The sequence below is a fragment of the Macaca fascicularis genome, chromosome 9, assembly GCF_037993035.2.
Source record: "Macaca fascicularis isolate 582-1 chromosome 9, T2T-MFA8v1.1".
Lineage (NCBI taxonomy): Eukaryota > Metazoa > Chordata > Mammalia > Primates > Cercopithecidae > Macaca > Macaca fascicularis.
In genome coordinates this window covers 71840388-71866632 of record NC_088383.1, presented here as the reverse complement: position 1 = coordinate 71866632, position 26245 = coordinate 71840388, and the positions used below count along the sequence as shown (strand labels likewise).

The following is a 26245-nucleotide window of genomic DNA, read 5'->3' as shown; positions in this document are numbered from 1 at the left end:
GAGTAGCTGGGACTACCGGCGTGCACTACCATGCCCTGCTAATTTTTGTATTTTTAGTAGAGACGGGGTTTCACCATGTTGGCCAGGATGGTCTCGCTCTCTTGACCTCGTGATCCGCCTGCCTCGGCCTCCCAAAGTGCTGGGATTACAGGCATGAGCCACCGCACCTGGCCATTCTTGCTACTTTCATAGCAAAACATTTGGCTTTGGCTTTGCTATTCTGCTTTATTGTACTCTTTGATATCCAGTATTTATCAGTAATGTCTGGACTGTATACATCTTTGAAAATACAACTGTAATTAAAGATTTTTTTTTTTTTTTTTTTTTTTTTTTTTTTTTTTTTTTTTTTTTTTTTTTTTTGAGACGGAGTCTCGCTCTGTCGCCCAGGCTGGAGTGCAGTGGCGCGATCTCGGCTCACTGCAAGCTCCGCCTCCCGGGTTCACGCCATTCTCCTGCCTCAGCCTCCGGAGTAGCTGGGACTACAGGCGCCCACAACCGCGCCCGGCTAATTTTTTGTATTTTTAGTAGAGACGGGGTTTCACCGTGGTCTCGATCTCCTGACCTTGTGATCCGCCCGCCTCGGCCTCCCAAAGTGCTGGGATTACAGGCGTGAGCCACCGCGCCCGGCTAAAGATTTAAATAAAATACTCTTTTGGGAAAATCTCTTTCCCTGATTTTGTTTGATATTGGAAATGAAACAATACCATAATCCTTGAGGATAACTTCCCACAGCAGGACAACTGCAGGTATGGCACAAAATATGGATTGCATAAATACTCTTATAGAACACATCAGACCAGCACTTTCCGAAGTTTTTAGCCAAATCTTTGCTACCATTCCTGAAAATCTTAGTGCGTATGAGTAGAAAAATGTTTTGCCTTTGTACACAAAGATTCTACTACTAGAATAATCAAATTAACTTATTCTAATGCACATGTACTTAATTCATACTATATGTGAGGCAGTTTTAGGATGTGATAGAAAACTTTGTTTTCAAGAAGCTGATAAACTAGGTGGGGGTGGGAAACAGACTATAAATAAATTATAATGCAACATAAGAAATAGCATAATAGAAGAATATTCAGACCAGTAAAGTCAGTCAACTCTGATCCCCAAAATTAAGTATGAACCACAAAAAATCAAGTCAGTGTCAATCTAATGCAGATTTATTTGAGAGCTTCTCTTTTCTTCTTTGCTTAATGTAGGTGAGTGCTTTATCCTTACTATTTGGTAAATCAGCAAGGATTTATTATCTATTCTGTGCAGAGTAGTATGTTAGATGCTTTGAGGATACTAAATGAGTTTCTGCACCAAGAATGTATAATCTAGTAGAGGAGATAAGCTATCTACACAAATAACTATGTCTGCAGTCTGCACATAATTGTTATAAAAGAAGCCTTTACAACTTGAGTCAAATTCTTGTACAATGCAGAAAGCCACTCCTGGAGGTAGAGAAAGGAGAAAACATGAACAATTCAGGAAGGCTTCCGTTATGCAAAAGATGGCTGAACTAACCCTGGAGGGATGGCTAGGATTTTGACAAGAGTGGTTGAAGATATTCTAATTCATTTAGTGCCTACATGTGCGAGGCAGCATGAAGGCAAAAAAGCCTGGGGCACGTTCAGAGAACAGCAAGTGTTCTAGTTTGAGTGGCACCTGGTACATGTATAAGGGAATAGTAAAAGATCTGGCTAGAAAGGAAAAGAAGAGGCAGGTTATGAAGGACCTCTGAAAGTCAGACTGTGGAACTGGAACTTTTATCGGGAAACAGTAGTTAGTTTTTTCAAGCAAAGGCTAATCAGAATTGATATTTAGGAAGATGAATCTAACAGTTGTGTGCAAGCATGCCTTCAAATTGAGTTAGACTGGTACTGGAGACTGGTTAAGAGACTACAACGATAATCTGTATAAGAATTAATACAGGCCTGACCTAGTTTTGAGTGAGTAGGATTGGAAGCAAGAGTTTAGGTATTATAGGTCTTATGCATATAAAATGGACTTGCAGAACTTGAAGACAGACGAAGTGTCAAAAGGATGCAGGAAGTGAGGCAGGATATCTTATGATGTTAAAGGAAAGAAATAATAGAAATTACCCCCTATCCCAGAGAAAAAAAAGTAAAGAGAAAAGATTGGAAAGTTAAAAACAATTTTTAGAAAAAGACTGCATTTAGGGAGTGTAGCAAATAAGATAAGCAACAGAAAAGTGAGATAATGGGAATAAAGATATTCAACAGAAAAGAAGGGAAGAGAGTTCCTAGGAAAGGGTAGGGAAATTCAAGTCCTAAAATATTGATAAAGTCTCATTTTTCATGTGTTAAATTATACAGTGGAGTTGGAAGTTCCAAAAGAGAGAATTTAAATGTGCAACAGTGCATGGGGAAAATTGACCAAAGACTTGAAAGAAAGAAAATATTTAGCCACAAAATGAAAAGTAATTGGAGATGCCAAGAAATTTGGGTGGGAGTTTAAATTAAATCTCTGAAAGAATAAAAGGGAATGAATACTCAATTTATATCTTAAATAAATATTTCTAAATGTTACACTATGCAGAAATCCTTCTTCCCTGGAAAAAAAGAGATCAAGTCCTATTCAAAAAGGTCAAGAAGAAAGACTGAGATAGGTGACCCATGAGAAAACAGTTTCTGAGATAAGTGTAGGTGGAATTTGTAGTGTTATTTATCATAAGTCAAATGGCTGTTAACAAAAAGTTAATTTTACATCTCATCAGTCGGCCCAGTTGCTGTATAATGTTCGGTACAGTAGAAGTGCCACTACTTTGTAACTACCTACATGGTGTATTACCTTCAATTCCCATTGTGTTGTTGATACCTAAGCAGTACTCATTATTTGTCATGGAGACTACAGAATACCATAAGCAAGCACTGAGGTTGGATAATGTGTTATCTCACATTCTGAAAAGAGGGTCTATGTGGTAGATACATTTCTTGATTCTGTTTTGGGATAATTGACTTCTAGGATAATTGGTTCCTATTTCATTATTAAATGCAGTATGAACTTTGCAGAAGTATTCAGTATCTCCTAAAACCTATTTCTTTTCCATATAGCAGTGGTATCTACTTTCAATTTAGTATCTATTCACCATCTACTACATGCTCTACTGAGTGTTTTGTATTATTTCTCTCTCTCTGTGTGTGTGTGTGTGTGTGTGTGTGTGTGTGTGTATGTGTGTGTGAATAGTCTAACTTGTACATTTGACCAATTTCTTTTTCATGCATGTTAGATTTTTCTCTCTGACTTCTTTGTGGTTGTGGGGTAGTTTTGTTTTTTACTTAAGAGACCTGTATTGATTATTTCTATGGTTGTCCTTGCTAATGCCCACTGGCCATTGTGAAAAATCTTGTCTATGCTATACTTGTTTCTAAGACAGCCACATTACAATGCACTCTGTACATAATTACTATGAATCAGCTGGCAAAAAATAAGAAAATAATATTGGTTATTGGTAATATCTGTTGATTTTATATGTTAGCTTTTTTAAAGATTTTTTTTTCTCTTATTTTCTTTCTACTATTGCTACCTCTGAAGAGGCTTTTGGTAGTATTTAGATGGGTTGTGCTATCGATAGGTAAAAATTCTGACCTGGGGGAAATTACCTTTATTTTTCACTAGATGTAGGAAAGTAGATGCTGCTCTGTTTTACTATATTTTGTTACATTAAAAAAAATTTCAATGTAGTCCTATAAGTTTCTTTTTTTATTTTATCCAGTACTATTTTAGACTGTGACTATTACTGGGATTTCTAGTTCTATTCCCTCTTCTCCCTCTGAAAATCAAAAGAGCCAAAGAGTAGTAGACCTTTTGTGATACGGTCTAGTCAAAATAGCTAAAAACTAGTGCTCTCTCTTTAAAGTTCATATTCATCTAGCCCATCTCACACCTTACTCTTACCACTTTACCCACAATAGTTTAAAAAATAAAACTGTGTATATTTGTTCATTTTTGTGTTTTATGTATCATTTTCATTTTGTTTTTACTTTTTTTTCGAGAGTGAATTTTGTAAAACTTCCAGAATAGAGTAAGTTAGGGCCATTAGAGTAGCCCTGGAGAATGAGACTTACAGTGGCAATGATTATCATACCTTGACAACTTGGGAAGGACCATGGGATGTGGAAAATATAAAGGACATTGGTTCACATTTGAACAAAGTAGAAGGAATTATTAGAAAAGCACTTAACAAGGGTGCTGATCTCTCCCCATCTGAGGTCTTCTTTCTTCCTTTCATCTAATTTTAAGCACTGATCCGTGAATTATTTCTCATTATTCTACATAAACAGGTATCTAAACTTATAAAAATTGGTTATCTTGTCTTTTAGTGCTTTTTTATTAATATAAGTTATTTGGTTTTTAAATTGTTTTGCCAATGAATGAAGGAAGTCCTATCAAAAGATACACATTTTATTTATCTTAAGGCTAACAGCCACCACATCCAGCCTAGCAAACATTTTTTTTTAATGAAAGTCCAAGTAGTATGGTCTCTGTTAAGCTACTCTACTTCAACTCTGTCTGTGGTAGCATAAAAACAACCTTAGATAATATGGAAACAAATAGCATTTGCTGTGTTCCAATAAGACTTTATTTATAAAAACAGGTGGCAGGATGAATTTGTCCTATAGGCTGTAGGTTGCTGATCCTAGCATAATATATTGATTATACATTATGGTAGAGCCCTCTGTTGGTTGGAAAGAGAGGATGAGGGAAAAAAAAAGTAAAGATGTATTAACTATGCAGAACTTTCTAGTTGGTAAGATAAAAAGCAAGAAAATTACAGTAATATAGAATATGTAAAATAAAGGAGGATTCAGAACTGAGTAGGTAATTCCTTCAGAGGGTGTCAAATGTAGATTATGGTAAAGTAGAATGCTCATGGTTTAGTACATCAAGAACTATATCCTTCATAAAATAAAATGTAGCTGGACATAGTGGCTACATCTTAGCCACCATAGTTTTACATGTACATGTTTGGTACAGGCTCATGGTGGCATGTAAATCCAATATTTTGGGAGGCCGAGGCAAGTGGATCACCTGAGATCAGGAGTTAAAGACCAGCCTGGCCAACATGGCGAAACCCCATCTCTACTGAAAATACAAAAATTAGCCGGGTGTGGTGGCACGTGTCTGCAGTCCCACCTTCTAGGGACACTGGGGCATGAGAATCACTTGAACCGGGGAGACAGAGGTTGCAGTGAGCTGAGAGCATGTCACTGCACTCCAGCCTGGGCAACAGAGTGAGACCCTGTCTAAAAAAAAAAAAAATATGTAAAGAACAAGGTAAGACACATTTAATATATCTGATCAATTGGTCTTGTCTTTGGCCTGATACATTTTTTTAAACTAATAAATTATTACAGACTCATTGAATATGCCAGGATCTTTCAGCATCTATACTTTAAAATGGATCCACACTGAACTTCTGTGGGATGTAATGGAGTAAGAGTGGCCAGATTTATCCTCCCTTCTCAAACAATGCAAAAACCAGACAAGGTATATAACACAAGAGTTTTTAGACATTAGACAATACTGGGCAGTGATCCCTGTGAGAAAATGAGTGAGGCATCCCTACAATTTCCATAGCATTCTGCCTAGATAGCTTCCAGTCTGCAGTCTGCAGGAAGGAGATCCAAAGCAGAACCTAGTGGCCCAACTGAGTGGAGACAAAGTCAAGGTGGCTAGAATGTGCATAAGACAGTGCCAGAGAAGACAGAGCTTCACAGAGATAGAGCACACACACTGGATATCTGCAGAGGGCTCCCCCTTGATTTTTAAGCCGAGTACTGACCCGCATAAGTATGCTAGGAAACTACTCAGGGACAGGGATAAAACCACTGGAAAGGAATAAGCAGAACATTTCCTGAACTCAGATAAGATTAATAATAGTTTACAGCCCCAGTAATCACAGTGGAAAAGCCTCTAATAAATTGGACATCTTTTTTAGTACTCAAAAGAATATTACATCAGTTGGAGACAAGATTAGCTCTAGATTAAGAGCTGCTCTCATCTCACCTAGCAAAGCTTATAAATAAGCTTGTAAAGAATCAAGTTGTTTTTGAGTAACCAACTGAATTTCAGAATAAACCTCAAAAATATATAATGAGAAACAAATTATTTGAGATGGTTTGGCTGTGTCCCCATCCACATCTCACCTTGAATTCCCACATGTTGTGGGAGGGACCCAGTGGGAGGTAATTGAATCATGGGGACAAGTCTTTCCCGTGCTGTTCTCATGATAGTGTGTAAGTCTCATGAGATCTGATGGTTTTGAAAAGAGGAGTTCCTGGCCAGGCACGGTGGCTCACACCTGTAATCCCAGCACTTTGGGAGTCCGAGGCAGGTGGATCACTTGAGGTCAGGAATTCAAAACCAGCCTGACCAACATGGTGAAACCCCATCTCTATTAAAAATACAAAATTGGCCAGGCATGGTGGTGCACGCCTGTAATCCCAGCTACTTGAGAGGCTGAGACAGAGAGAATTGTTTGAACACTGCAGAGATTGCAGTGGGCTGAGATCACGCCATTGTACTTCAGCCTGGGCAACAAGAGCAAAACTCCATCTAAAAAAAAAAAAAGGAGTGCACAAGCTCTCTCTCTTTGCCTGCTGCCATCCACGAAGGATGTGACGTGCTCCTCTTTGCCTTCCACCATCACTGTGAGGCTTCCCCAGCCACGTGGAACTGTAAGTCCAAATAAACCTCTTTCTGTTGTAAATTACCCAGTGTTGGATATGTCTTTATCAGCAGCATGAAAATGGACTAATAGAATATTCAGCATCCAAAACACAAAATTCATAATATCTGTCATCCAATCAAAAATTACCTTTCATTCCCTGAGAAAGGCATTGTTAAAAAGTAAATAAGTAAGCCAAGCACAATGACAAATGCTTGTAGTTTCTAGCTACTTAAGAGGCGGAAACAAGAGGATAGCTTGAGCCCAGGATTTTGAGGCCAGCCTGTGCAACATAGCAAGACCATGTCTCAGTCAATCAATAATAAATACACACATACACATGTATGTATATATAACCATTCATGCAAAGAAGCAGGAAAATACAACCCATAATGAGAAATATTAATAGAAATGGATTCAGAGATGATACAGATATTAGGATTTGTTGACAAAGATATCAAAACAGCATTTCTAAATATATTCTGTATTTCAAGAAGGTAAATAAAAACATGATCCTATTAAAGAGTGATGTGGGAAATGTAAAAAAGACCTAATTTCTAGAAATAAAAAATACCATGTCTGAGGTGAAAAGTACACTGGATAAGATGTGGCACTGCAGAAGAAAAGATTAAGGATCTTGAAGACAGCAATAGAAACTATTCAAAATGAAACACCTAGAGGGAAAAAAAGACTAGAAAAACAAGCAGTGTAGCTGTGAGCTGTGGGACAACTTTAGGTGATCAAATATATAGAGACTAGGGATGGGGCAGGTGACAGAAAAAATATTTGAAGACATAAGGGCTGAAATTTTCCCAAATTTGATAGTAACTGTAAACCCACAGATCCAAAAAGCTCAACAAACCAAAAGCAGAAGAAACACCGAAAAGCTACACCAAGGCACATAATCAAATTGCTTAAGATCAGTAATAAAGAAAAAAACCTTAAAGTAGCTAGGTTTCTAAAACAACAACAACAACAACAACAAACATTACATACAGAGAAACAAAGACAAGAATAGCAGCAGTCTCCTCAACAGAAACAATGCAAGCTAGATCTTGGAACACAGAAGGAAAGAGATTATTAACCCAGAATTCTAGATCCAGTGAAAATACCTTTCAAAAACAAAAGCAGAATACTTTTTCAGATGTGCAAAACCTGAAAGAGTTCATCAGCAGGAGACCATTCAGAAAGCCTCAGATCTAAATGCTGCCTATAACAATTACCTGCTGTATGGTCTTGGACATACTTGAATCTCTCTGAACCTTCAAATTTTCATCTGTAAGATAAAAGTAATGCTAATTTTTAGGGGTTTTGTGAGAGTCAAATAATAGAAAGGAAAAGAATTGACATTTGTTGAATGTCTTATTTATGCGAACTACGTATTATCTCATTAAAAATGGAAATAACCTGTCTGGGCAACATGGCAAAACCCTGTCTCTACAAAAAAAATACAAAAATTAGCTGAGCATGATGGTGCATACCTGTAGTGCCAACTATTTGGGAGGCTGAGGTGTGAGGAACACCTGAGCCTGGGAGGTTGAGGCTGGAATAAGCCATGATCCTGCCACTGTATTCCAGCCTGGGCAACAGAGTGAGACCCAATCTCAAAAAATAAAAATAAAAATGGAAATAAAATTCCCAATAATAGGGCTACTATCCTAACATTTTTCTTATCCTAGCCTCTTTCTTCTTGTTCTTTAATACCAAAAACTTGGGTTGTTCTGAAAGAAGTTAGTCTAAGTAACTCATCTGTCTTACATTTTGATGAAGCACTTTTTCGTAACTTAATTTGTTCTTTAGTTACCAGATAAAGTATGCTTAAAAGTGGGAATGAACAACTCTCCTTGCTAGAATAGACAAGTCAGTTAATAAATCACTTTGTGAAACAGTTAAGTTTCTTGTAAACTAAACTTTTTTTTTTTTTGCCTGTGTTTTGGCTGCTTAATGTTTTTTTCAGTTATGTTTATTGAGGTATAATTTATATACTGTCTATCTAATTTTTATTATAAACCTATTGGATAGAGGCAGGAGTGTCTTTATAGTTATACATTGCCCCATAGAGTTTTTGGCACTCAATAAAATGTTAAATAATATTTTTATTCAGCATTCTGTAGACGGGAAGCATATGGTAATAAATGTCAGAGCACAGGTTGAAAATCTCCAAAAAGTTATATGATATATTCCTTGGAAAAGCTAGTAGAGATACTTTTGTGAATGAAATTTCTTTTAAAAGGGGTTCCCAGACTCACATTTTATGCAACAATTTTCTCCAACCTTCAGTTACTTTATTTACAAATTAAAATCTTTCCTTATCAGAAATAATGCATAAGTTAAAATAGTATAATACTAATGTGGTATCATAAGAAAGTATATAAATGATTTGATAGATAACATAAAGTAAAGGTAACTCATAGTTTGAAGGACAGCATGAGAAAATATTTAGAGGCTTTAGCAATATAAATCTTTATGTTATGATATATTGTATGAAAAGAAATACACAGTGGATAGTTCTTTATTGTTAAATTTCAGCATGACTTAGAGTTATGTCACTGCTACAGCTGTTGCAGACATTCTAGTGGTAGGAGACTTTGACTCAGTATTGTTTTTCTCACCTGAGGATTCTAGCACTACTTAATACTCATATTTTAGTGTCAGAAACACAATCATTGCTTCAGAATAACAGAAGACATCGTGAATTGAAACTTAAATTTCATGCAAAGATGATATCTCCTGGTTAATCTGTGTTGAAGAAATGGTTGACCACAATCAGGTATACAAAGCCATTGAGATAGCATATATCTAACTTTTCTTTCCAGAATTTGCTTACCCTCTGATCTGCCAACCACACTTGCTTTGAAGTTTCGGTTTTTGTTGTTTTGAAGAGATGGGGTCTTGCTATGTTGCCCAGGCATGTCTCAAATTCCTGGACACAAGCAATCCTCCCACCTCAGCCTTCCAAAATGTTGGGATTACAGGCATGAGCCACTGCACCTGGCCACTTTGAAGATTTTATTAATGTAATTTGAATGTGAAATTATCTGAATTTTTCTTGTTAACCTCATATATAAAATGTGGGATAGGGAATCCAGGCACTGCTCACTTAGCTTGGTGCCTCTGGCTCTCATAAGACTTTTAATAAAGGTGTCAACCAGGTTTGTAGTCATCTCGCTGTTCAGCTAGGGGAGGATCTTCTTCCAAGCCCACTCGTATCTGATCACAGACTTCAGATCCTCACTGATTATTGATCATGTACCTCTCCATAGTCCTTACAACACTGCAATTTATTTCTCCTAGAGTGAGGGCTCAGAGAGAGAAGGCATGTTATCAAGAAGATGAGCAAAACATACCATCACTTTTGTCATATATTTGTTAAAGCAAGTCATTAGGTCTAGAGCACATTCAAGGGGAGGAGAATGTAGAAGGATTTGAATACCAGGTTCAAGGATCATTGGCAACCATTTTGAAGACTGCCTTCTACACATATAATCCACAGATAGGACAGATCATTAAATGTACTCTAGGTGCTCTGACACTCTCTTATTTATCCTGAGATCTTAACAAGTACTTGAATTCAATAGGCAAAATGATTTCAGTTTCACATAAAGTATTTCATTTATTCCTAACAACAATGCAACGAAATAGGTATTGTTAACCCCAATTTTATTGATGAAGAAATTGATATACTGAATGACTAGCTCAAGATTACATAGCAAATAATCTGTAAAACTGGGACCTTAGTGTAAGCCTTTTGATTCTAGATCCTGTACTCTTTCCATTGGCTATGATTGCCTCCTGACCAGTACTATGTTGCGCTTAAAGCCATTCAAAGAGAATATTATACCTCTAAATTTATATACAATTATATGAATTTTTATTATACAGAGATTTTTTTACAGAGAGAGAGAGAGAAAGAGAGACAGACACCCCCCTGTCTTAAACTCTCACCTATACCACTCCATTTAGGAGTTATAGTATTACTGAGTCAAAGTCTAATATCATAAGGCCTGCAACAGCTGTAGCAATGACACAACTGTACACAGATGCTGGCAGCCTAAAACTACACTTAGGAGGTAAATGTTCGTTGCATGGAGAGATGAACAAGCAGAGTAAAAAAACAGACCTGGTCCGGTGGCTCCATTTCCCCTTGGCTTGTCAATATACAGAAATCATTGTGTTTCTATATTGTTTGTGTTTCAACAATTGGAATTGCAGTGAGTATGGGCAAGTTATGGTTTTAGTTTAATACTGATTATAGATAATTCTACTTTATAAGTAAGAACTTGTGTTATCAGACGAAATGCAGAGAAAGTTTTCTCCTCCATAGTTGTCTTTCATATACACAAACATGCACTTGAGTTTCTTTCCTTTCCTGTGTAATCTCAGGATTGTGCTTTTTAATAGTGGCTTGCTAATCCCTTTAGCTCTTAATGTAAGTATTCCATAGTTTTCATTAACCTGATTAACATAGTTTTTCCCTAACCTCCATTCAAAAACTATATTTGGTTGTTGTTTTACCAGCACCCTTTTACCCTGGTTGCTGAAAAAGCAAGCCTACTGCAAAACCTAAGTGGTGTGGTATAGATGAGAGTCTAAGACTTTAATTATATGTCATTTTATTCACAACACTCAATTCCAGGAAGGAAGAAATGGCTCTGTTGTTGTAAAGGACATATTATGTGAGTATCATTCATTGTAAACCAAAAATGATACTGTATTATAGCATAGACAACAATGAGAACTGATTCTGAAAATGTGACCTGACTGAGAAACTGAATAATAGTGAAAGTTATCAAAATGGAAAAAAAGTGTTAATGTGAAATCCATCCTTCTTAGAAATACTCTTTCCTGGCCTGTTTAGTTTTGCTTTTGTTGCTTGTCATGCATGAATGAAAGTGCTATACTCTCAGGGGAGCAGGAAAGCCTCTGTGTCGGTTGTTTATTTCCTTAATCTCTCCTCCTTTGTGATTTTTGATGTCAGATCTAAAATGGAAAGCCTGTAAATATAATGATTATCACATGGATAATCACCTGCATTAGAAACCGCCCTGCTTTTCTATTCTAACCCGAGCTGTTCTCCACATGTCACATCCACTCTGTGGTTGGATTTTAACCTGACTGCTTCATTAGATTTGTGAAACTCAGTACAAGGCGCCCTGGGGCAGTACAGATGGGGACTTGCTTGTTTTCTTTTCTCACTTTTACTGCCAAGGCACACTAAAAAGTCCTTTTCAATTTAGTGCCATCAGTTCACTTGGAATTACCTCTGACATTTGGAACCTGTCTTACTCTTCTGCCCACCATCTATGCCTATTCTTTCTTGCTTACTTTCTGACCTCATGCCTTTTCTTTCTGCCTCTGCATGTCATGAATCTGACAACTAAAATTCTGCTTAAAATTCTTACTGGGTCAAACTGTTCCCTCGTGTTGTTTTGTTTGTTTTGCTGACAGGGAAAAATAAATGTTGTTCCATCATTGTATCTACAAACACCTTCAGATCAGAGGTTAGCTGTGGGAAAGTCTGCAATGATATGAGCCAGCCGTCTTCTCTAATGGAGTGACTTGGGGCACCAGTCCAAGATCAAAGGAAGGTGGGAGGAAGTCAGAAGATAAGATCATTTTAAGCCACAGAACAACAAGCTTAGCTTTTCTGGTGATAGGGTACAGCTCAGCAAACCTGTGTGAGGGGGCACTAAGACAGAAAATTGAGTTGACTTTTCTTAAGTACATCTTTCCTCAGTCAGAAATATGTTGCTGCTTGAAATAGTTTACAGACATGGAAGTGTCCTAGGGCCTGGTTTCCTTAAAAGATAATAATTTGACATTTATATATGTGTCTTCTTGCAATTAGTTCCATACCATAACAGATCACAGTTAATTTTTAAAAATAATTTTTTTGGGCTGGGCACAGTAACTCACACCTGTAATCCCAGCACTTTGGGAGGCCAAGGCAGGCGGATCACCTGAGGTCAGGAGTTCGAGACCAGCCTGACCAACATGGTGAAACCCTGTCTCTGCTAAAATTACAAAATTAGCTAGGCATGGTGGGTAGTCCCAGCTACTCGGGAGGCTGAGGCAGGAGAATCGCTTTAACCCAGGAGACGGAGGTTGCAGTGAGCCAAGATTGTACCACTGCACTACAGCCAGGGCTACCAGAGCAAAAGTCCGTCTCAAAAAAAAAAAAAAAAATATATATATATATATATACACACACACACACACACACACACACACATAATTTTTTACAGTTAATTTATTTGTATGAGCAAAACTGGACATTAAAAAAATTTTACTATATGTGAATTTTGAGTGTTTATGGCTTAGTGCAATTTTAGTCCTACAGATTCTTCCTTTGAACTTTGTCTTACAGTCCCCAGGGGTTCTCTCATGTCTCTGATGAATATAAATAAGTGGTTCTAGTATAGCTTTTTTGTTGTCTTTTTCATGTAAGAATTTGCTTGGTTCAGAGTGACAGCTTGGGAAGCACTACATCAATAGCTTCTGAACCTTATCCTATTCCTTGATATCGCAGCCAGCAAATGTTATTGACTATGTGATGTACAAAGCTCTAACCTTGCTTGCACAAATTGACCAGTTGTCAAGATCAATATTTATTTGCTTATTTTTGTCTACATGAACTAAGGCTAACTTGGTCAGGCTTATGTTTCTCTAGTAAATGGCGTAAGGAGTTGTACTTTCAGCTTAACACTTTCTGTTGACTTCAGTGTTTAGCTGTAATCATACATTTTGACCTTTCTAAATCCTCAAAATGGTTCTCTAACCTATAGGTTATCAGTACATTGGACCATAGGTGCATACATGTATTTTTTTCCCAATGTCTTCCCAAATTTCTGCTGAAGACACTGACTATACTTTCTGCCTTACATGGCTTGATGCTGCAGTCGTTTTAGTTGAGTTGGATCTGCTCACTACTCAGGCTCAAATCCCATCCTTCTATTAATATCTCTTGGCAAAGATAATTTTGGAAGAATGTAAGTTAAGATGTAGAGACTCTTGACAGTTGTCTGCAGTTTTTTTTTTTTTTCAAGAGGGAAGTAGAGTTGAAAAGTAATATTGCCTCCCTTTCTATCAGTCCCAAAATTAAAGTATATGCACAAAGAGTAAAGAAAAGGAAAGGATTTCATTACACATATGTATTTTTGTCATTCAGTAACCTGTTATAAGAGCCTTAGGGTATATAATAATCATCAGATGGTGTCCTTGAGATATTTAAAATCTAGAAGAACTTCGTGTACTAAAATTTTTTAACCATATGAATTTTTAATGCTCAACTATTGTTACCCTGTCATCTTATATTAAAGAGGATTTTTGGACTGTTTATTATAAAAAAATTCTAACAAAAAAGGAGACATTGAACCCCTACATAGCACATACACCTAGATTTAACACTTGTTAACATTTTGTCACTTTTGCTTCACTTTAATTTTTGTCTGCAGTATTCTAAAATAAATTACATATATCATGACATTTCATTCCTAAATACCTCAGGATTCATCTTAAGAATTAAGGACTTTTAAAATCAACCTGATAATTCCTAATATTATCTAATTTCCATTTCAGATTCAGATTTCTCCCCTTGTCCCAAAAATATCATTTGTAGCTAGTTTGTATAAACCAATTAAGGTTTATACATTGTTCTTGGTCATTTTCCCTTTTCTACTTTATCATTACATTGACTTGTTAAAAACATTAAGCTAGTTGTCCTGCAGAATATCCTACCCTAGAAATTTTTTCAGTTGCTTTTTCTGTATATACTTTAACTTGTTCCCCTATCCTCTGTATTTCTTATAGGCTGCAAGTTACTGGACTAAGGTTTTGATTAATTCATGTTTAAGTATTTAAGTCAGAATACTTTATAGGTGATGCTGTGAACTTCACACTGCATCATAACAGAAGGCAAAGAATATTTGGTGATCCCACTATTAGTGATGATAAGTGATAGCATCGATCACTGGGTTAAAGTGATGACAGCTTGATCCTTCCATTATAAAGTTATACTTTGCTCCCGTGACCAGCATAAAATCTGAGATACTTTGATTCCATGGAAATACCCAGTTTTCTATCATCCTTTTTACCCAATGAATTTAACATCTACTGAGGATCCTTGCCTGCGTAAGTTTCATTATGAGGATTGCAAAAAGATGATTTTTCTGAATTTATACATTTATTAGCAGGCATTCTTCTCTACATAAGAGCTTTTTGAGAGGTATTGTTTTAATTAAAAACACAACCACCAGCGTATTCCTTGGATTGTCTTTCTTTGCTGAGGTCAGAACACCTGAACTCACTGTGGCAGCTACAGTAAAAACATGTACTACATCTTCTTTATTCCAACTTGTGAAGTGTGTTGACATTAGGCTGCCTTTTTATTATTATTATTATTCCAAGGGAAAAAAGAAATCTTTATTGCTGTAAGAATAAAAATTGAACTATGTGGGTATATTGAGATAATTGTATAAAAAAGAAGACTGAATGAGTTTCAAAAAATGGATTATTTCTTCATTACCGAGCACTTTATAATTAACTGTTCTTTTTTTTTTTATTTCAGGAAGCTGCCACTTTTGCTAGAGAGCAAGGCTTTGAGGTGAGTTAACCCACAATTGCACACTAAACAGATCCTAAAGGTTTTTTCTAGCTGATAATGAAGTTCTTTTGGACAGTGATTGATGTGCTATTATACTCTCAGAGCCTCGCAGCAGTTGCCATGGAAACTTGGCAGTCGTCATGGTTTCTTTGTTCTGCCAGCACAGTGTTATGACGCACTCTGCTAGGTCTGCACCCAACATCGCCTACAGATGTTATTTATTGAATTTTGAAAAGCCTCTTGGGAAGCCAAGAGGTTGGGCACGGTTTCAAGCTGCCTCTGCAGATACGGGGCCTGTCAGTTTGTTCAGTTAAAAAGCTACCTCATTAGCTGCATTACATTTCATAAGGATTCACTGCTAAAGCAGTGGTGGAACAAGACCAAATAATGAAATATAATGTCATTTAAATAATTTCAGCCCCATCACATGTAGATTATCATTATGCAAATTAATTTCTAAAAGGTTGTACTTAACAGTTGTTAGGAACTGATTAATTTAAATCCTGCTTTTATAAACTTACTGTTTGAACCTATCTTTTCTTCTCTCTCCCTCTTTTTTTCTGGGGAGAGGGAGGTAGCATAAAATATACACACATTTTCTGAAATAAAATATCAATAATTGGATTTAATGTCTAGGTCCTAATTCTGTTTTCCTGATACAAGTATTATCCTGTCAAGATTCAAAACTCCATGTGGTCGTTGTTGGCAAAATTGAGATAACCATGTTTTTTATCTGTATAATACCCCTCTTCCAACTGGTTGTTAGAAAACACTGACTAATATGAACCCAGGTTAACTGACAGAGAATTAACTAAGTTGGAGTCTTTTATGACTATGATATTTATTGAGTGAACTATGTAGAATGCTGTGTTCTTACAGCAACTTAAAATGTTTCAGGGTAGTAATTTTTAAAAATTTAATCTAACCACAGCCGAAATGTAGGAACTTTCTTTTTATTTGCTTATTCAGTATTGTCTATCAAGTAGGGAAGAGGTGAGTGGTGATTGGATAGTATTGGTAAGGACTAGTAAGCTCACTTTGAACTCTAGAGAAAGATATTATGTGAGTTTGTGAAACTCTTGTTTAAATGTAGTAAAGGCAGATTATCAAGCAACAAAGTAATACATGTGCATGTTATTCATGTCATCAGACTTGACAAACCAGACATAGAGCTTCCCCTTCATAGAGGAAGGCAAGGAACATGTGATGCAGACACTCCATTTGAAAGATCCTATAAAAGAACTACTCCAGAATAGGAAAACTTTGCTTCTCAGTATTCAATTATTAGGAACTGCGATAGTTTCTTACAAGTTTGCTCTTTTGTGCTTTACCATATTATAGTAAATCTAGGGTTAAGTCACATACAGAAAAAGGATTTCCAAGTGGTGGGTTTTTTTCTAATTTAAGTTTCACGTTTTAATTTCCCAAAATGGTAATTATATGTAGAACAAAATGTAATCACGGGAATATTCAATTAAAAAGTCAAATGTTTTGATCATAAGAATATAAATAAAACTTTTCAGGAGTTTTTTAAAGTTTTATTTATTTTAAGTTTTAATATTTAAAAAATTATATTATATGTTGATACATCAGAATTCCCCATAGAAAAAACTTTCAGAATATACATTTGTATCCTGTCAGTTTACTGTATTACCATAAAAAATGTATTTTTGGTTCTATAAAATAACCAATTTTGTAGATACTTAGAAATATAACTTGTGTAACAAATAATCATGATCCTGTAGTGTCTACATAGCAGTTTTTAAAAAATAGTTTATTAAGCCTGATTAATACTTTTATTTCCCCCTTGAGCTACTTGCTTTTCATATGCCTGGTTTACATTCAGTCATAGAAAGAAACTACTTTTTCTATTTTCTACTAACTAGCACTGTATTAACCTTTCCATTAGTTCTTACTTACTGATTCTAGAATTGTTTTTGCCATAAATCTGCCATAATTGATTACAGCATATAAGCAAAATGATAATGATTATAATCACATACCTTATTACCTCCTGACATAGCAAAACTGCTCTGTCAGTGATATTGACAGTGATATGTTAGATTAAATAAAGCACATAGTGTCTTGATGTGTCTCTTCATAGATTCCCAAAACCATCACAAGCATTGCAGAATATATTTGAACCATGAGCAGGGTACCCTCAAATAGGTATTTTTAATCAAATGTAATCCATGTATGGAACACTATCTAGAGAAATTCAATGATTTTATAATGTCACTAAAGTTTCCCAGGCCATTAGACAGAAATGGGAAAGCATAGGTTTGAAACGTGGTATTCTTAAGGAATAAAACAAAAGTAAATCACTTTATCTTAATAGTTTTCTGTGTGAAAATGCATTAATACTCTTGGCTAGTATGACAAACTAGACAAAAATCTACAGTTTATCCCTCCTAACTTTAATTTTGACTCTAAATTTGGAGCATGAATGAGAAGAAAGAAGTGAAAAGATTAAAAGAAAGGAAAGGTGAGTGTTTTTTCCTTCCATCAGTGCCGTTGTCCTACCCTCATTTTCTACTATAAATCCCAATCAGTTCCAAAAGCCACTGAGTATTGCCACTAGTGATCTGGCTGCTGACAGACCAATCCAAGCGCATCTTAAAATAACCAGTGTTTATTCATCAGGAAATATTCTCACTGGCATTGTTTTTTTTTATTTATTTATTATTCTGGTTAGCTTCTCTGCAAATTTTAAATAATCTTTATTTTTAAAAAAATCTTTAAACTGAAGTGGGTAATTTTCAGTTAGAAGCAGCAGCTTAGGAGGGCACTAGAGAATGAGATAAAAACTGGAGCTGGGCAGAACACAAAGCAGAAGAGAGAGGATTTTATATATATATATATATATATAGGTGATGGAAAATTGCATAGTGCCTGATTTAAATGACAGACCTGCTAAGAATTTAAAATGACAATTCTTGGGGTAAAAAGTTTTATAAGGCCCTTTATTATTCTAGAAAATCAGTTCAGACTGGAGTGTGTTTTTAAATCTAGCTTTTCTTGAGCTGAACTGAACTGATTAATGTTCGTATTTTTAGAACATAAATAAAAATAAGGTGCTCAAAAGCATGTTTCATTATAAAACCTCTTTTAAACTATTGAAAATTGATTTAAAAAAACACCTCAAAACCTAAATATATATATATGTTCTCTGTATTTTCATTGTGTCTGCAACTGAGTAAATGCCAAATGATGAGAATTCATACCTTCTCTATTGGATTATTTATTTCATTTTACCCCAAGTAACAAATTTTCTTTTTTTTTTTTTATTTTAGATCTCTAAGAATAATACTTCTGCCCACAGGGGAAACAATGTAATCCTTTTCCCTTTTTTCACTTCTTCCATAACCCCTGACTACCCAGAAGATCCTAGACTTGTAGTCTTTCTCTGACCAATGAGGATTCTTTCATCTCACACTGCTGAAAGAGAAAAGTATGGAATTGTGCTATCCAATATAGGATCTACTAGCCACATGTGGCTATTTAAATTAGGATTAATTAAAATTAAATAAAATTTAAAATTCATCGCTTTTCGGCCTTTTGGCTAAGATCAAGTGTAAAATTTTAAATTCAGTCCTTCAGTCATACTAGGCACATATTGAATACTCTATAGACTATGTAGCTAGTGACTACTTTATTGGTTAATGCAGGATAGAACATATACATCATCACAGAAAGTTTCATTGATTAGCATGGGTAGAAAGTCTACAGAGAATGTATTCAGGCGGTGTTGATTACCAAAGAATTACCTTAGGTGATTTTTAGGTTCCTGTGTTCTTCACAAATATAAATAATGCAATGAATGATCACCCACAGTTTCAGAGTTTCTGAAAATAAGAGCCTAAATCAGGCGCTGCTGGCTAAGAGAGTGTAGTGTTTTTTTGTAGGTGCCTGAACCCGAAAAGAGGACAATTTTAGCAGTTCAGTTAAGGGAAAGCGATAAGCTAGTACCATACCACTTTGATAGACCCCAAGACAAGGTGGAAGTGACCAGAGAGTGTACCATGAAAGAGAATGTGGGAAGGGTTCCTATTTTAGGTATAATGGCTATGGAATGACCCTAAAAATATGAATATCTAGCAATGACAAAAAAAAAAAAAAAAAAGCAAGACAAACAGCAAAACAAATTTCAAACAGAAAGAACAGGACTATAAAAGCCTCTGAACGAGAGAGTACTTAATGTACTAAGTACTCCAGGAACTGACAGAAGGCCAGTGTGACTGGAATGGAGTGAGTGGGGAGGGAATATGAGATCAAGCTGGCACTGACACATCATATAAACAGCATAACTATTAAAGGAGTTTCTATTTGGAAAACAAAACAAAATGGTACGGCTAGATGACTCAATGTGTGGAAACACTACAACTGGTTTTCTACAGAACTAGGTAGACTGTGACAGGATTGCTTAACCTTTGTATAATCAGCTGGTTAAAAATAGAATGAAGATTTTTCTTTATCCAGCCTATCATTGATGGGCATTTGGGTTGGTTCCAAGTCTTTGCTATTGTGAATAGTGCTGCAATAAACATATGTGGGCATGTGTCTTTATATTAGAATGATTTATAATCCTATGGGTATATACCCAGTAATGGGATTGTTGAATCAAATGGTATTTCTTGTTCTAGATCCTTGAGGAATCCAGTTCATGCTCTTTGCACGGACATGGATGAAGCTAGAAACCATCATTCTCAGCAAACTAACACAGGAACAGAAAACCAAACACCACATGTTCTCACTCATAAGTGGGAATTGAACAATGAGAACACATGGACACAGGGAGGGCAGCGTCATACACTGGGGTCTGTCGGGCGGTGGAGGGTTAGAAGAGGGATATCATTAGGAGAAATAACTAATGTAGATGACAGGTTGATGGCTGCAGCAAACCACCATGGCACGTGTATACCTCTGTAACAAACCTGCACGTTCTGTACATGTGTCCCAGAAATTAAAGTATGATTTAAAAAAAAAATTTCTAGTAATAGTAACACTACTAGTAATTAAAATGAAATGTAGTTTTACCAAAATAATAAAGTTGTGTGTAACAGAAAAAATTTAAAAAAAAGAAATTAAAATGCTACGTTGGAAAATACCTATTTCATATAAAACAAGGCAGTAAAGAAGGGATAGAACATATTTTTAAAAATATGACATGGAAAACAAATAGCTAATGGCAGATATTAATTCAACTATATTAATAATAATGTTAATCTGGAGTAAATAATATGATAAAAAGGCAGACATTCTCAGACTGGATTAAAAAACTAAGGTCTAACTATATGCTGTCTAAAAGAGATGTATCTTCAATTCAAAGATACAAGTAGGTTAAAAAAAAAAAAAGAATGAAGAGAGTATGTTCTTTGACTTGGAATACAATGTGATCACCAATGACAATAAAAGCATAATTCTACATTTATAAAATGCTTCACAGTTTATAAAACCTTTCCCAACATATCATTAATACATTCATACTTGCACAAACCTTGAGAGATAGATAACAACAGATTTAAAAAAATAGGCTATATGGCCGGGCGTGGTGGCTCCCACGCCTGTAACCCCAGCACTTTGGGAGGCCAAGGTGGGTGGATCACCTGAGGTCAGGAGTTCGAGACCAGCCTGGCCAACATGGTGAAACCCCATCTCTACTTAAAATACAAAAAATTAGCCAGGTGTGGTGGCGAATGCCTATAATCCCAGCTACTTGGGAGGCTGAGGCAGGAGAATTGCTTGTACCAGGATGTGGAGGTTGCAGTGAGCTGAAATCGCGCCATTGCACACCAGCCTGGGCAACAAGAGCGAAACTCCAACCTCCCCCCAAAAAAAGGCTCTATGACTTGTTCAGAGTCACATAGCTAATATATTATGTAGCCAGAACCAGAACTCAGTTCTCTTATGTCTAGTGCTCTTTACTATAAACCACACAGCTTTCTCTCACACATTGTAACATGTTGGAAGAGGAGATTAGATTTCAAAATGACTTTGAGAAATGAAAAATATCTTTTTTTATTTTATTATTTTTTTTTGACACGGAGTCTTGCTCTGTCGCCCAGGCTGGAGTGCAGTAATGCGATCTCAGCTCACTGCAAGCTCCACCTCCCGGGTTCAGCCATTCTTCTGCCTCAGCCTCCCGAGTAGCTGGGACTACAGGCGCCCGCCAACATGCCCAGCTAATTTTTTGTATTTTTAGTAGAGATGGGGTTTCACCGTGTTAGCCAGGATGGTCTCGATCTCCTGACCTCGTGATCTGCCTGCCTCAGCCTCCCAAAGTGCTGGGATTACAGGCATGAGCCACCGCTCCCGGAGAGAAATGAAAAATACCTTGAAACTCAAATTCAAAAAACTAAAATTCAGCCAGGCACGGTGGCTTATGCCTGTAATCCCAGCACTTTGAGAGGCCAAGGCAGGCTAATCACCTGAGGTCAGGAGTTCGAGACCAGCCTGGCCAATATGGTGAGACCCTGTCTCTACTAAAAATAAAAAGATTAGCTGGGTGGGGTGGTGGGCACCTGTAATCCCAGTTACTTGGGAGGCTGAGGCAGGAGAATTGATTGAACCCAGGAGGTGGAGGTTGCAGTGAGCCAAGATCATACCATTGCACTCCAGCCTGGGCAACAAGAGCGAAACTCCATCTCAAAAAAAAAAAAAAAAAAAGCACTGAAATTCTCTGGAGTAAAAATATCAGCCAAATTAATTAAGAAAAAATAGCAGACTTAAACACAAGATGAGAAATGATTTGTGAATGTGGTAGGAAAATGGTTTAGGATGAACATGCTATAGTTTTGTGATAAAAACAACAAAAACACATTGCTAGCATTTATAGAAGCACTGTAATAATGGTTAAGTGTATTATCCTTGGAGTCAGACTCTGGGTGCTAGTCTGTTCTCCACTGCTTATATTTATGACCTTAGGCACATTACTTAGCATCTGTGACTTAGTTTCTTCATTCACAAAAAGGGATATGTATGAGTACCTACTGCCTAGAGTAGTTCAGATTTAATGAGTACTTTATTTTATTGATTGATTGATTGATTGTTTTGATACAGCCTCACTCTGTTGCCCTGGCTGGAATGCAATGGTACGATCTGAGCTCACTGCACCCTCTGCCTCCTGGGCTCAAGCAATCTGTAGATTCAATGCAATCCCTATCAAAATTCCAGTGTCATTTTTTTTTTTTCTCTCTCTCTCTCTCTATTTTTTTTTTTTTTTTTTTTTTTTTTTTTTTTTGAGACAGGATCTGGCTTTGTTGCCCACGCTGGAGTGCAGTGGTGTGATCTCAGCTCCCTGAAACCTCTGTCTCCCAGGCTCAAGCCATCCTCCCACCTCAGCCTCCTAAGTAGCTAGGACTATAGGCGCATGCCACCACACCCAGCAAATTTTTGTATTTTTTTGTAGAGATGAAGTTTTACTATGTTGCCCAGGCTAGTCTCAAATTCCTAGGCTCAAGCGATTCACCCACCTCCACCTTCCAGAGTGCTGGGATTACAGGCATGAGCCACCACGCCTTACCTTAATGAATACTTTAGAGCTTTATACATGGCTTTTAGTTCTTCATCTATAAAATAGGGATAATAATAGTACCTACTGACTAGAGAAGTTAAGATTTAATGAGCACTTTAAAGCTATATACATAGCTCATATCTCAATTTTATGAGCTTTCAACTCATACTTCTTACTCCTCCCTGTCTTTGTCTTCTCCCTTATAGCTACTATAATTGAATTTTCCATACTCAAAACTCTTGAAGCCTTTTCTAGAGATTTTGGGGCAACCTAAAGATGTAACGATTTTAAAGAGTATTAAAATGAGAGTAATTAGAGGAAAGAAATTAGTATTTAAGTTCTTAGTATATGCTGAATATTGCATTAAGCTATTTCACTTACCTCATCTTCTTTCATCCTCACAACAATTTTTAACTTTTTATTTTAAAATAACTTAAGTCTTAGAAAAAATACAAAAATAGTACAGAATTCCCACATACCCTTCACCCAGTTTCCCCTAATATTAACATCTTACATAACCAAAGTATAAAGAATAACAGAAAATTAACATTGAACTACAATAACTGAACTATATACAGGCTTTATTCTGGTTTCAACTGTTTTTTCTCTAATTTCCTTTTTCTGTTTCAGAATCGAATCCCAATTTGCATATTTGTCATGTCTCCTTAGTCTCTTCTAATCTGTGACAGTTCCTCATTCTTGTTGTTCATGAACTTTATGCTTTCGAAAAGTACTGGTCAATCACTTTTGTAGAATGTCCTTCCATTTGAGTTTGTCTGATGTTTTCTCATGATTACATTGAGATTAGGCATTTTTGGCAGGAAAACCACAGAAGTGATATTCCTTTCTTGGTGCATCATATCAAGGAGGTACACAGTGTCTCAGTTTCTTATTGTTGGTGATGCTAAACTTTGATCACTAGGTTTAGGTGGTGTTTGCTAGTTTATCCTCTGTAAAGTTACTGTTTTCCCATTGTATTTAATAAATATCTTGGAGGAGATACTACTTTGGGACTATGGAAGCATTCTGTTTTATCCACTAATTTTAGCGTCACTAAACTGATCTATCTGGGTTAAGGTGATGTCTGTCAATTTTCTCTACTATAACATTTTGATTTTTTCTTTTGTAATGAATATCTTAGGGGGACATGCTTTGAGACTAAATATCCTGTTTTCTTTAACCTTTTGCCCACTAAACTTAGCATACTTATCCCCCAAAATCTTTTAATGTGAACATTTTCTTAGTTTTGTAGATGAAGAAATGGAGCTTCGAGAGGTTTATTAACCTGGCCCAAATCACACAAATAGTAAATCCAAGCCTGTCATATTCTAAAAGTCCTTGTAATTTCATTGTTTGTTAAGATGTGTGAGCTTAATTGTAAGGGAGAAGAACCTATTGGGGACAAAGGAGAGGAATTACTGTAGAAAGAGAAATAAAGTTTTACATACATCTGGGAAGAATTATGTTTTGTACTTGGAAAGTTTATTTTGTCCTTTAATTGCCATTTTATGAGGTTTAATTTGAGACATAAGAAACATTTCTTTGATTAAATTACCAAAGCTCTCAACAAAATATATCTTCTCAAAAGTTTGGTAGAAAGCAACCATGGAACCTTTTTTTTTTTTTTTTTTTTTTTTTTTTTTTTTGAGATGATGTCTCGCTCTGTCACCAGGCTGGAGTGCAGTGGCACAATCTCTGCACACTGCAACCTCTCCCTCCTGGGTTCAAGCAATTCCCCTGCCTCAGCCCTCCGGAGTAGCTGGGACTACAGGCACATGCCACCACGCCCTACTAATTTTTGTATTTTTAGTAGAGACGGAGTTTCACCATGTTGGCCAGGATGGTCTTGATCTGTTGACCTCATGATCTGCCCGCCTCGGCCTCCCAAAGTGCTGGGATTACCACTACATCCGGCCGGAATCTTATTCTTAATGTATTCCTTATACCACCTTGAAGAAAGACTTTCTTTTAAAGAACATCTAGTACATTCATAAGATTCTGCTTTCAGGATGATAAAGTGAATGTGTTTGTCTCTTATCTTTATTAAATATGAGCTGTACTTAATCACAAGCAAAAATACCATAGTAGTAAAATATATTTGTGCTGAGGAAATTGCCAAAATATACATGAGTTGTTTTAATTATATGCGTACATTTATTTAGGTGAGTGAAGATATTACATGGCATTTTTCAGTCCTTTCAGCTGTCACTAGTCATTTCTAAAAGTCTGTCTCCTGAAACTGAGGGAATTTCTTCTCATCTTATCAGAGTTCAGGCTTAGTTCTGTTCTAAAATAAGCAACCGAAAGCGAAATAGTCAGCGTGTTTGAAAAGTCAGCAGCACTGTCCTACTACAAATGGCTATTCTTTTCAGAAACAACTGTCCTCTAGAAGTCATCCTGTTATGTATATTAGAAGCTTAGCTTCATGTATTATCTAGAATTTATTAAATATTGAGTGAACAAACAATATAAAAATATTTCACTACAGATTGTCATCCCTTTAAAAATACCAGTTTCTGGTGATGTTTGTAACCATTGCAAACCATTGTGACCTGTCTGCTTTGCTTGCCTAAATGTTTCTCTCTCATATATTCTATTTGTTCTCTTATATAGCCTTCATTTATGCCACTCAGCTGTATTTCCCCTCTGATAGGTGTTTCTTTCTCTGTAACTATTTGAAACTTTGCATAGTGATAGAATAAATTAGTTTTGTTAGCAAAGCCCAAAAATATGGACCGTTTTAGAAGCCCACTGAATACAGACATGGATTTTCAAATTATCCAAAATGGTTGAAAAGATGATTCTAAAACTTCTGCCTTTAGCTCAAGAGTTAGGTTTCAAGATTTCAGAAAACTTCAATAAAGATTTCAGTAAAACTTTATGGCCTGTGTGGCGTGAAAAACAGCATCAGGGTTTGACAATTAGTTTGTCATTTTTTAAACTTTATATTTTTTAAAGAAAATTAAGTCTTTGTAGGAAAGGATTAGCATTTCTTTCTCTCAAATCAGTCCTTTGAAAAATTGGCATTATAAGAACTGTATTTTTTCCAAAGTCAGCATAATTTTGTTCTTTAACCCTCTAAAATTATTAAATTTTCCTCTTTATAAAAACCTCTCTTTAATTGGGAATTTGAAAACTGCCTGGATATTTGCTGATATTTAGTCATTATTAATAATTTTTGAAGTATGGTAATAGTTTTATGGTTATGTTTATCATTACCTTTCAAAGATATATACTAAAACATTTATAGATGAAATTATATATAGTTCTTGGGGTTTACTTTAGAATACTCTGAAAAGCAAGTGGATAAGGATATAGGTGAAATAAGATTCATCATACATGTTAAATTTGTGTAGATCATTGATGGGTTCCTTGGAAGTCACTGTGCTATTCTATTTACTTTTGTATATGGCTTAAAAAAAATTTAATGTCTCTTAATAGATATGCA

General features: G+C 36.0%; 1 protein-coding gene across 14 annotated transcripts in view; it reads left to right on the top strand.

Annotated features, from left to right (window-relative positions):
* ADK (adenosine kinase) overlaps positions 1–26245 on the top strand; it is a 563812-nt gene that overhangs the window by 423850 nt on the left and 113717 nt on the right. For all 14 annotated transcript variants that reach the window (XM_074001748.1, XM_074001746.1, XM_005565442.5 and 11 more), the window contains one exon: positions 15249–15284. In XM_074001748.1, coding sequence (XP_073857849.1) covers positions 15249–15284 — 36 coding nt within the window. The remainder of the gene's footprint in view (positions 1–15248; positions 15285–26245) is intronic.